This window comes from Diospyros lotus, chromosome 5 (genome assembly GCF_014633365.1).
Source record: "Diospyros lotus cultivar Yz01 chromosome 5, ASM1463336v1, whole genome shotgun sequence".
Taxonomy (NCBI): Eukaryota; Viridiplantae; Streptophyta; class Magnoliopsida; order Ericales; family Ebenaceae; genus Diospyros; species Diospyros lotus.
This window is the reverse complement of record NC_068342.1, coordinates 39,654,240-39,667,821: the sequence shown is the minus strand read 5'-3', so window position 1 is coordinate 39,667,821 and position 13,582 is coordinate 39,654,240. Positions and strand designations below refer to the sequence as shown.

Genomic DNA, 13,582 nt, shown 5'->3' with positions numbered 1-13,582 from the left:
TAATATAAAAAAATAAAATTATCACATAAAATGTAATAGATTTAAAGCATTATATAATAATATTAACACAAATTTACAATGAAAGTAAGTGAAAAACAAGATGGAACATATAAATTAAAAATTAAAAAAAATTGTCACCTATCCTGTCACAATTTATGAGAAAAATTATTTGAAATTTTACTTATTTTTAATTAATTTAAATTTCAACTAATCTAATCGACTATAAACCCTAAACTTTAAATCTTAAACCGATGAATTTGATTCAAACCACAAAAAAATTGTTAGAATAAGGGAGGCAGGAATCATAAGCTACAGAAGAAGCACCCAGATTACTAAATTGGAGACATCTGATTAAGCATAGAAAATGGAGAAATTAATCTTGGCAAATAGAAAAGAAAATTTACCTGGGCATGATGGGAGAAAGGCAGAGGGGAGCTCTCGAGCGAACAGTGGGTGATTGGCGGCCGAGAAAATGTGGGAAAGTTTAATTAATATACTTGGTGGGGTTGGAACGGAACGATCGAGAAAGGACAGAAATGCCTTGCCCTGCCTTGTGATATTTGCAAGCTAAGCATGATGTGATGATCAGATTCATTCATAAATAATTAATATTAGAGTTTTTAATCTCTTTTGTTTATTAGTTTAGGATTTGTGTATTATTTAAATATGACATTTTTATCGACACTTATACTGTCACTCGTATACAATAATGAATTTATTGACTGAAAACGTCATCGTCAACTCACTTGGACTCAGCGAGAAAGAGAATGATCAGAAGGTGCAAAAAAATTTTCGCACAAAGATTTCAATGTTTAAGTCAAATATTGAATATTTAAATGTTATATTAAAGTCAATATCAAATATGTTCTTTTTTTGAAGCGAGAGTATCTATTTATAAATGAATATAGAGTTTTCTCAAATCCTCTAATACAAAGGTTCTTTCAAATAATGTTTATCTTAATATTTTGAGTTTCATCAATATTGATTTTCTTATAAATAACGTTTATATATCCTAATATTCTAAGATTTACTAGAATTAGGATTTTTATGCATAATAATATTGATATTATGTTATTAACTAATATTAGGATTTTTATAAATAATATCTATCATTTTTATAAGATTTTTTGAGCAATTTCCAAATATTGAAATTATGATGTTTGTGTTTGATTCAGGATCCCCAAATCAAGGGGAATTTTCATATTTTTTTTGTCCAAAAAATTATTTTCGACTTTTGAATTTTGTTAGTCTTTTAATGAGATTTTGCCTAAGACATGTTACCGTATTATTAATATTTTATATATTTATATTAATACGATGAATTATAATACATAAATATAAAATACCATCACAACTATTAAATTTAATTGTGTAAATAACATTGGATGCCCTGTCGCATTCTGTCCTTTGCTTTCAATGCATTCCCCTCTTCTAGTTAATTGCTCTCACCCTTCTCTTTCTCTTTGTTTATCTCGCCGCCTCCATGCCCCTTTGTGTGACTAATTAATTCTCTCATTTTTTTTAAAAAAATGCACTTTTAAGAGATCATAAATTCGATTAGCACTTATTTCAATCAAGCAAGTAAACCCATTTTTAATAGCTTTTAATCCATACAAAGTATTGATCGTTTTAACCAAACATACATAATAAAACTTGATCTTATTTTCAAACACACCATTATCAAAACGGGATTTATTATCTTATGACTGTGAATGTTAAAACCCTTGAATTAAATAAGATAATATCTCTTAAAAAATATACTTAAACTTTAATTGCATCATATGAAAAAATTATATAAAATTCTCACATTTGATCGAGGGAACTCGATTTGAGTAAGAGAATCTCATTTTTCAAGTAATACGAATTAGTCGTGTAATAAATAATCACTCTTATTTTGGACAAGAACCCTTAAATTATATTGCAAACATTTCATTGAAAGTGTATAAATAAAATAATTTAGAGTGGAGACAAATGAGCAGATGATGTCACATAGGGCTATTCTCATCAGATTTTGTTCCATACCCAAAATCCATATTGTCACATAGAAGAAATACACATTGTTCATTGTGTCAACCTACATTGTATTGTCATAATCAATGCACACACATACATACAGACAGGTACAAACAAATTTCCTTTCCTGCAACATATATGTATATATAACATATATATATCTGTGACTTTGAAGAAAATGAGAAGTTGGGTTACATAAGAGGGTAAGATTCTAAACCCTTTTTTGAAGTTTTGTTAGATCAAATCTTATGCTAATCAAAGAATAATTTTCCTTTACTTAAAAGCAGTATAAAGAGGAGAGTGATATATGTCTTTTGTTAAGATGTGATTTAACGACTTGTAAACTTATAACTTTATCAAGAATTGGAGAAACAAAAGCCAATTATAGTTATACGCTTGGCCAAACCTATACTTTTGTCTTTGTATTTTTATATATATATATATTTTGTGATAATTCTAATTTTTTCTTATTTCGATTATACTTTTGAATTTAATTTTCAAGTCAATTTAATCCTTATATTTTGACTTTTTTTCGTATGATAAATTAAATTTTTCATTATTTCGATTAGACTATTGAATCTGCATTATCAAGTCAATTTAATCATTGTACTTTAATGTGAACAAAACGTATTGTGTATTTTATCATCTCACATTGTCTCTTTTTTTTATATATAAAAGTATAAAAATTAAATTAATTTAAAAATAAAAATTTAGAGTTGTAATCGAAATAAAAGAAAGTTCAATCTATCACATAAAAAATATTAAAAAATATGAATTAAATTAACTTAAAATAAAGTTCAAACACGTAATCTAAATAACAAAAAGTTCATGTCATCACACAAAAAAAGCGTAAAAACACAAAAGCAAAACTATAATTTTGGCTAATATGTCTTGCTTAAGATGTTATGTGTGCAATGTGTCACAAATGATGCGTGACAATTAAATGTGAACAAATTCAAGGGGGAATTCAGCTCTAGGGAGATTATATTTTTTTTTTAATTTAAATATATCTTCTCTCTGTTTAGGCCAAGTCCTATGTCATGGACAGCTCCACAACAAGTACAATCATGACATAACCCTTTCTAGCTCTTACTTTTTATGTCAGATATCAGGGATATGAAAATGAGTAAATGCATGCACCTAACTGTTGAAAAGATGCCATGCTTATAATGTGGAGATGTGTAACCCTTTAATAATCATTATGCCAAAACTACTATAGTTTAATGAGGTTTTAAGTATGAGTGTTTAAATTTTGGTCTAAATTAAAAAATTGATCCATCTTAAAATTACTAAAATTTATTTCAATGCTCAATTTATATTTGAACATCAACCAATTTGAAATTCTTAAGTGAACCTAACCCAATTCAATCTAAATCATACTAAACTAATAGTGACCAACTAAAGAATGGTGATTAAATTGTGTTGCCAATCCATGAAATTGACCAAATAACAAACCCCACTAATCACAAACTACCCAGAAAAGCCTAGTCCCACCTCATTGGATTCATCAATCAGTTAAGCCATAGTTTTTATTAACAAATTGATGATGGCAGCTGGGACTTAATAATTGGTTTAGAAAAGAACTAAGCATTAGATGGCCTCCTTTCAAAGTGATTACAATCTTAGTTGAATGATTTTGTCACCCCACTTTGCTGCCCTGCCTTTGCTTCTTATTTCATCATTCACCTGCATCATGACAACATTTGAGACTTAATTATCATCCACATATGCAGCTTTAGATGGTACATATGCTGCCTATGAAAGTGATGTGTTTGTACTACCAGGCTGGTAGCCTTGTTTTTTTTTAGTTTTTGCACCATCACTATCGTTCGTAGTTATTCCGCCCCTAAAACAACACTGTGGAGGTAAATTGCGAGATATGCCCGAACCGACTAGGATTCGAAGTGTTGCACGCACTAACGCTTGTCAAGGCTCAACCCCAGAAGGTAGCTTTGCTACCCCCAAAGTTCGAACCCACACTGATAGCCATCAGCCTGGTAAGATTTATCCCCACCTCAGCCTTTGCCAACTCGACTGTGCCTGGGGGTGGTAGCCTTGTTGCTAAGAGTGTTGATGTGTTCAAGTCTTAATTATAGTCTTCTAATAAGTAGTCTTATTTTATTTTGTATAGTTTTAGAGACTATCGAATCTCTCAATAATTTATTGATATCTCTTGCTATTAGAACATCTCATTTTACTTAAAAAAAAAAAGAAAAAAAAACTATGATACCATGTATTTAGAAGATTTGAAAGTATTATGATAAAAAGTAATTACGCACAGAGTTAAATAAGGATTATGGATCGGAGAAAGTGGGATCTGCCTAACCATCTTCTCTAGGCAATTACAAGTGACCCTTATTATAAATCTCTTATAGAGATTTCACACTCATACTTTTTAAATCACAAGAGAATAATGTTAATCTAAAAAATGGTTCAAAATACAATATATTTATCTTCTATTAAAAAAATATATATTTAGATGTTAAAAATAAAATGTGTTATTTTTGGTTATTCTTGATTTCAAGATAGTTCCATCAATTCTCGAACTAGACCTTGTTTTGACGAGCTCTTATTGCAAAAGAAGAGCAAGGCTCAATTCTCTAATGAATTTTTCAACACTCAAGTCAATCAGTATATTTAAAAATAATACAATTAATGCGTAATAATAATCACACATAATTATTGGAAGATCATGTTTTTATATAAACCAACTAAAGAGTTAATAAAGATTAGAGTGATGTCATGTGGATAGTCAAATTTGATCATTTGAGTGAATTGGGCGAGCCAAGAATGGATATGAGCTTGGGCTTGAACTTTCTTTTATACTCCTTATTTAGATAAACTTATGTTAAGTTTTCAAGTAAACCCAACCCTACCCTTTAGAGCTCATCTTGTTGAGCCCTTAAATTAAATTCGAGTTTATATAAATTTAAAATTTTATTTCAAAACTTAAACATCGCATCATCAACCATAATTAACATAACCCATATCTATATTACCAAAAGTCATAATGTTGGGGAAGTCTATACTCAAAGAAGGAAAGAATGTCATGGGCCTACTTCCCAATTATAAAAAAGAAAAGTTGCCATATCTACACTTTTTGTGCAAAATGGTTCCCAAAAAACACATTGGGCATTTGGAGCTTAGTCTCATGATTGACATTAATAGGTCAACTGAAAACGGCCCGGGGCCCTCTGGACCCCTAGCCCTACCTAATGAGTGGCAATAGATAAAATATATTTTAATCCCCATAAATTGTAGATATTTTTTATTTAAATATTTAAGTTTTGTATCGTTTCAATTAAAATTATATAATTTTAAATTAATTACACTTTTAAAATTTTATTATTTCAATTATACTTCTAAATTATGTTTAATTTATTCTTATCAAAATATATAATTGATTCAAAATTACATAATTTAAAAATATAATTAAAATAATAAAAAAACGTATAACTGCATAGGACAAAAACATGTATTTTGTCGTGGCAGTATTGAAAGTGAAAATTGATCTTTAAATTGACAACTAAACGGTGCTCTCTCCTCTCTCACATTAGCTTTGAGCAAAAGAAACTGTTGGTGGGAGAGGCTTATTATATTAGTCGCCTTGCTTCCTGATCTGGTTTGGAGTTTGATCCTTAATTAATTATATTAACCCAATACTCAATTTTATTTTTTTAATACAATTAAGATGCCCTTGTCGACATATGATTGGCTGCCACTAATTAAATGAATATTTTTTGTATTTATTTTAAAGTATAGTACTATGAATACGTGTGAAAAAATGATGGTCACAGGGTGGGAAGCTAGCTGAAGTTGACTTGCCAAAAGGTTAACAACTGTGTATTATGTTGCACGAAAACACTTTATAGGTATATTTTCTCCATTTTTGAAACATTTCAGAAACGTTTCTTTTTCCCGTTTCGAATTTTATTTATGTCTATTTTTTTAGAAAAACGTTCGTTTCCACGTTTCCGTTTTTATCAGAAACATTTTCCGTTTCCGTGCAACATAAACTATGCAAGCCAAGAAATGGTCTCTCCTTGTTGATACCCATTTGCTTTAAATTTGGCTGTGATTAAAATGTTGTCAACTTCAATTTTAAGTAAAATTTATCTCATATGAGCAAATATCCTCATGAATAGTGTTCTAATTAACATATAATTTATTGTGTACATTTATAAATTATTTTAAATTTATAAATAGATGTGCAAGTCACTAAAATTAGTACAATAATATTATTTTTATTGTAATAATATTTGTTTAGTAATATTTTATTCTTTTTGTTCGTAGTTTTTTTTATTTAAATTTTTTATGTAAAATTTTGTGTTCCCTTTATTTTCAATCCAATTTCCTAATAGATATAATAAAAAAATAATTTATTTTATGAATATAGCTATTGGTTATTCATGGGAGGGAACACTTCATCATATTTTCATTTGAGATTATTATGATTTTTCCCGATCATTGAATTAAATTGAAATGATTAAAACAGAAAAATGTTTTCAATATTTATTAAAATAAAATTTAAGTAAAATAATTAGAATGAAAAAAAATATAACATTTGATGTAATAACAGAATTACGATGATATAATAATCCCAAAATTACAAAACTAATCGTAGATTATACATTATTGAAATTAAATTTCTTGATATTTTATTATTCAAGATGAACCCTAAGTCTTAACGAAATATGAAAAAACTCAAATCTATGTTAACCATTTTCACGGGACATTTGCAAAAGTATGGCTGTCATAAACAAATTGCATTTCCTCAAAGGACCAAAGAGCAAAGTACTTTTATGACACAATATTCAAAGGCCACGTACAAACAGTGTCATAGTAACTAATTTCAATTGTCAAACAAGTTAAAAGTGGTCCATTCATTAGTCCCCTTGTCTCGTCATTTATATACATACAGTAGAATTTAATATTTATAAACACAAATCCTGACCTATCCTATCTGAGGGGCTCATTTCAGTAGGCTCAACTCATAAGGTTTACAAAAATTAAAATTAATAATTGACTCACGATTAAAGGACAATAAATGTTTATTATTTTTAAATTTATTACCCCTTATTTTAAACATTCAAACAATTTAATTAGTTAAAAATAAATATATCATATTTTAAAACATTTAACTCAACTAACTAAATTATTTAAATATTAAAAATATAATATAATAATTTTTTAAAGTAAAATTTAAAAATATATATATCTTTTAAATATTTACAAAATTTATTAATTTTTTAATGTAAAATTTAAAATTATTAAAAATATCCCTTTTCAAACTTTTTAACTTCTGCACTCTACATTTTTATTTTACTAATAAAAAATTTAGTTTTAAAAATACTTATCTTAAAAATGAATTAAATAAATATATTTTTGAAAAATCATTTTCAAACTATTTAAAAAGGCATCAGCCCAGCAGTCTTCAAACCAGACTCGGGAGCCCGACGAGCTTGCTCAGCTCCGCCAGCTCTACATGGGCTCATAAGCCAAGCCTAGCTTGCCTAGCTTTGATTTGGTAAACTAGCTTGGCCTCCGTAACATGCCAACCGACGGGTAGTCGTACTTTTCTACGCCCCCATTGAGAGCCTGCATACGCTTAAGAGCCGGGGGGGGGGGGGGGGGGGGGGGGGGGTTGTGTTTGCCTCTCAACAAAATAATCAAGGACTAAAAGGTTGTCTCAGGATACTCTACTAAAGCAAACTTCAATTGAAAGACAATTCTTGTACGTAGTCTTTAACACACATTTCTGTCTCAAAAAACACAAACTTAAACCATTAGTACTGAAACTTGCCCTTTAACAAGAGAAGCAATGATACCCAGAGTAGGATCAGTCATCAAATTACTGTCTTAACTCAATTCTATTAATGGGGGGGGAGAGAGAGGGGGGGAGGGGGAAGAACAGTAGCAGCATTCTGCTTCAGCATCTTCTTCTCTCATAAGAAAAAGAAAAATCCTTTAGCGGTACTGCAAAGGCAAGAATAATTACCAATGAAGGATCAGTAAATGAACCAAAATCATATATAGGAAAAAGAAGATTCAATGTCAACGGAAACTATTAAGCAAAAAGTTACAAGTTGAGGACAGGAGGCATAACCATGTAAGTAATGGGAAGAATGAATTTGTTTATTGATTTCTTTCTTTCTTTTGGGAGGGGAGAGCCTGTGTTATGTTGTCACACAAAATGATTCATATAAACATGGTTTACCTTAATGAAGCCAATTTCCTTGGCGTTGCTGCGGAAGCACTGCCTGCAGCACATAAGCCCATACTTCCGGATCAAGCCATGAGGGTTACCGCACACACGACTGCAAAGATAATATCAATTAACTGCTCATCTATTTCAATCAAACAAATTCAGCAACTAACTCAGTCCTACCAGCAACACAATCAAAAGACTACCTCAAGGCCTGTCAAGAAAGGCCCTCCGATTCTTAGTTTGATGGGGAAGATTATATATAGCATTAGAAATGAACAGTGAATAAAATATGTAATTAGACGAATAAAAACAGAATGTAGAGAGAGAGAGAGAGAGAAAGAATAGGGATAATTTTCTAGTACAGGTATCAATGTAAGTGCCTCCTTTATTTGGGGTGTAACCTTCTCGTGGAGGGGGTACCTTTTGGGGGACCAACCTTATAACATCACACAGAGGTTGGTCATATCTTATGGCAAATAGCCATATTAGGGGAGCAAGATCATCCCCTCCAGGTATGTTGTTTAATTGTTGATGCCAACGATGAAACACTAAGTTTTAAAATATCAAGACTTATTGTTGGGTTCCTCGAAAGCTTCATGAAATAAAAATGCTGGCAAAACTTCTAATGTCAACCAAGATTTGTTTCACCATGAAGTTTGCCAACATTGTTCAACTATAACATCCACTTGTAACATCCCTATGCCCTCATGGTCGTCCTACTTGAATGTGATTATGTCACCAAGTTCATGTCAGAGTTACTTGAATGCCTTCTCAGCAAGCCACGAGGCAATTCTTCTTTGGTTGCAAGGTTAACCTTTGTTAAAAATTGTTATCAAGCTTAGGCAACATCTTTCTCAGTTATAACATCAAACCATTTGAGGGATCAAAGAAACTGAAGCTTATGGTGGGCAAACAAAGTCACAAAACAAGACAGCAGGGGGTGGGAATCAACTATTACACCCGACAAACAACACCAACAACAAATGTTAGCCTTGAAGAAACCTCATTAGAGGCTCAATCCTGTTCAGATAATCCACCCCCATCAATAGACAAAGCATTAAGAAACCAGAGAAAAGAGATGTGATGCGCTCCTCCTTGCTTGCGATCACATAATTTAGAAATGAGGTAGCATGATGGGCTTAAGCAATTGAAAAATTTGGAAGGGCAACCATTTAAATATATTTATCCATATATGTATAATATATAATATTATGGGAAGATTGGAAAGAGAGCAGCGACGTGGAAGCCTTGTCTAGCACAACAGCTATCGACAATTGGCAAGGGAGCTGTCAACCAGTCGCCCGTTCTCCTTCGGTCTGTTGACCATTTTCTGCTAGGCACATTTTCCTAAGCTACCCGCTATATAAAGCAATGAAGAATTATAAGTGTTATGTTTGAAAAGTCAAAATTAATATATTGTGTTATGTTGAAAAGTCAGTAAAGAGGAAATTACGTGCGAAAAAGTCAAAAGCAAAAAAAAAAAAAAGAGGAGTTGAAAAGTCACTCCAAGAGGTTGCATTGGAGAGTTGAAAAGTCAAAAACAAAAAGGAAATTTTAAAAAGTCAAAATTTATAATAGTGGGGTAATTGTAAAGAAGCTGACATGTATATATGTGCGTTATGTATGTATTTATATTATATTAGCAATTTGATAATATGGGTTAGTTATATATGTATACAACTTAGTCAAATATCGCGAATAATATGCCTAAATTGTAGCTTACAATGTCTAGTTTCTGAAACAAACAGATTCAAAATCGAATATAACAACAAAAAATTATACTCCAAAAGCCCCAAATCTATATACTCACCCACATATAGATATACACACATATATATATAACCCATATTATCAAATTGCCAATATAACATAACACATATATATATACACACACGGTAGCTTCTTTACAATTAACCCACTATTATAAATTTTGACTTTTCAAAATACCCTTTTGCTTTTGACTTTTCAACTCTCCAATGCAACCCCTTGGCTTGACTTTTCAACTCCTTTTTTTTGCTTTGACTTTTTCACACACATAATTTCCCCTTTACTTAACTTTTCAACATAACACAATATATTAACTTTAACTTTTCAAACATAACACATATAATTCCTCATTGCTTTATATAGCAAGTAGCTTAGAAAAATGTGTCTAGCAAAAAACGGTTGACAAACCAAAGGAGAACGGGTGACTCTTCACGACCGATCAACAGCTCCCTTGCCAACTATTGTGTCGGAGAAGGCTTCCACACCGCTGCTCTCTTTCCAATCCTTATCTTCCCATAATATTATATATTATACAAGTATACATATACGGATAAATATATTTAAATGGTTGCCCCTCCAAATTTTACAATTGCTTAAGCCTATCATGCCTTTGGCTACCTCACTTATAAATTAGCCAAATAAGGGCATTGCAATTGAAACAATAAGGTAGGAAAATTCCAAGGTGAAACTAATCTTGGGCCACAAGAAGTTATGCAAATATTTAGTTTCATGAAGCCTTTGATAAAACCAACAAGATATGGCCACTTGGCACATCCATTACAAGGTACTGGTCCCCAAAAGGCACCCCCTCTATAAAAGGGGTAGACCCCAAGTAGTATAAAGGGACACACACATTGATACCTACACAGGAGTATCTCTACCCCCCCCCCCCCTATCTACATCTTGTTTCTATTCTTCTTTTAATATATTTTATTCATTGTTTAACTCTAATGCTTTACATACTCTTCCCCATGCTAACTCAAGAATCAAAAGACTTTTCCCAACAAGCTCAAGGCAGTCCATTGACTATGTTGTGAGTACAGTGATGGCAATTGCAACTCTCTGACAATCTAAGACTTGATGGTGCAATTCCTCATTGTATCCCTGAAAAACATCATTGCAATCTTTCCTTTCAATGTTTAACAAATCTCTCCACATAAATCAAGCTTTTATACATCAACTACAAATTAATTAAAGGGCAGATTTGTAAGTTTCCTTTCACTATTTCTTTTTTTTTTTTGGCTATTATTTTTCTCTATTTCTAGTACTTTATTATTCTAAGATGTATGCATTTTATTTGATTGTTGAATTACACTTGCCAAGGCTGCTGCATTTGGATATGCAATATGCATTATAACATATTTGTAACATATACATATATGCATGCATAAGATACAAGGTATATATTATATATAAATACATTTAATTGTACACACATATACATGTATGAATGTATATATTTATTCATACAATGCATGTATGCATACAATTAAACATATTTATACATAATACATACCTTGTATATATGCAAACACACACACACACACATTTGTATATGCATTTGTTTATACATATACACATATATATACATATATATATGCATATATATTTGGGATAAAAAGAAAAAAAAATAAAAAATGGATCTGGACAAGATTTAGATCCATGAGATCTGATTCAAACATAAATGAATCCAGACCAAACAACTACTTGTCGAATTTGGATCTAGAGTAAACCTGACTTAAATTCAAACCAGTGACAAGCCTACACAAGGTTTGCCCTGGAATGCCCTTTCCAATACTCAAATCAAAGAGCATGCAGGGGAGAATAAGTAAGCTTTTAACGGCAGAATAAAAAGAAACAAGAGCACTCATAAGCATAAATGAATTAATTAATAAGTTATCATGGATGGGCTTTTTATACTAGTGGTGGTTTAGTCTTGATAAGAGTTCATGCCCCAAGAAAAACATATTAATTACTATTCCATCCTATAGAGAAAGGCTCCTATTTGATAACATATTAATTATTATTCTCTCTCTTTAGAGTACTCTCATTCATTACTATTCTCACTGTATGCTCTATAACTTAAGCATCAAAGAGTTTTCCTAGACAAACCCCAAGGCAATCCTTGATTATGCTCATAGGTAGTTGCAGTATTGGAGTATCAAACAAAGACATAGAAAGCTTCGTTATTGGTCCATATCAAAGTATTTATTATTAGCAAAATGTTATATCAGTAGCTGTCTTATAAAAAATTTCTGTTAACTCATCTTGCTATCACATAAAACACTTGATGTACTTTTTCATTCAAACTATCCTGCATCAATTGTCCACCCCCCCACCCCCCCGGGTTCTATATTTATGTACTGGAAAAGGAAAGAAAAATGAATAAAAAATAAGAATCAATCCAAGCAAAAAATACAACCTTAAATATCATAAATTTAAGATCAGTGTTGATGTCGGTCAGAATTTAAGACAATAAATTCTCTCTTTTTCTTAATCATGCAAGGCCAAGAAGGAATTGTGACAAATCCATTTTCAACAAATCAATGTAGCTCTTTACAATATCAGCTCAGTGTCCATGTGCATAAGCCCATATGCGGGCAGGATCAAATTGACAGGATGAACAAGGTGGAAACAAATGCAGGGTGTACAAGCAAAATCAGGTTCTTTGCCAAGTTATCTGCTAAACTGGAGGCTTTCAATTTAATCCCCGAGGCAAAGTGGGTCTTTCTGTGTATTGAAGTCAGGCTAAGGCCATATTTCCAGAACATGATTCCACGAAACCACTTCAATCCAAAAAGTAAGTTGAAAATCACGTAGGGTTGATAAATAGGTTCAAATACCACCCAGATCTTACAAAAAAATATACGAGTAAAACAGCATTCCAGGTGAACCAGACCGAAGACAGATGTTAATTCTATCGCCTGAATCAGACCAAAAAAATAAAAACAGAAAAAGCCTCCCATCTGTTAAATTTGTTTCTCTATTTACCAATAGGGTAATGCTAACCATGAAGGTGCGATGAGTAACTTATTTTCAGACAATTGCTTTCAGCTTTCAAATAATCTTATTAGTTGATTAAATATTTCAAAACATGATACAAACTATTAAGATATTTCAAAGCACGAAACATTTATCATCATCCAATAAGACCGCTTGGAAGCCTTACCCTTACCAACAAGTGCTCCTAATTATCCCCATTGAATAAAGTACCAATTCGAAAGACAATACAAATATTTATAATGAATGATCAATACTGCAAACATTGTTTTTGTTTATGCATAAGCTGAAACGACGATAAATGCGAAAAAACCGACTCAAAAACTTTACTTTGTTCCATTATTATCAACTTCTTACTGAAACAAATGGTACAAAAGGGATTAAGATGAAAATTACCATGCGCGAGAACCAGGACCATAGTTCTTTGGATGCGAGTTCCAGACGTTCGAGTGACCCATCTTTAATCTTTCTCTCCCAACAGCGGCTGAATAAAGCTGAAAACCCTAATTGCAGAGAACTCTCGAGCCTCGAGTGGTTTAGGTCTTCGCGAGGAGGCAAGGGTCGTTTTTATAGTAGGAATTGCAAAACCCTAGA

The 13,582-nt window shown here is 31.5% G+C and overlaps 1 protein-coding gene across 1 annotated transcript; it reads right to left on the bottom strand.

Moving 5' to 3' along the window:
• Positions 1-7,708: 7,708 nt before the first annotated feature.
• Positions 7,709-13,548, bottom strand: LOC127802734 (40S ribosomal protein S29). Its single transcript, XM_052338737.1, has 3 exons — positions 13,385-13,548; positions 8,231-8,330; positions 7,709-7,989 (listed from the first exon to the last, which is right to left on the bottom strand). The coding sequence occupies exons 1-3, from the start codon at positions 13,444-13,446 to the stop codon at positions 7,981-7,983; spliced, it is 171 nt and encodes a 56-aa protein (XP_052194697.1). The 5' UTR covers positions 13,447-13,548; the 3' UTR covers positions 7,709-7,980.
• Between the last annotated feature and the right edge of the window lie 34 nt (positions 13,549-13,582).

Bases quoted from the DNA above. Each gene is read 5' to 3' on its own strand.
- LOC127802734 (XM_052338737.1), bottom strand. From the start codon at position 13,446: ATGGGTCACTCGAACGTCTGGAACTCGCATCCAAAGAACTATGGTCCT. The intron at 8,331-13,384 runs GTAATTTTCATC...TTATCTTTGCAG, and splicing joins GGTCCTGGTTCTCGCGCATG to TCGTGTGTGCGGTAACCCTC.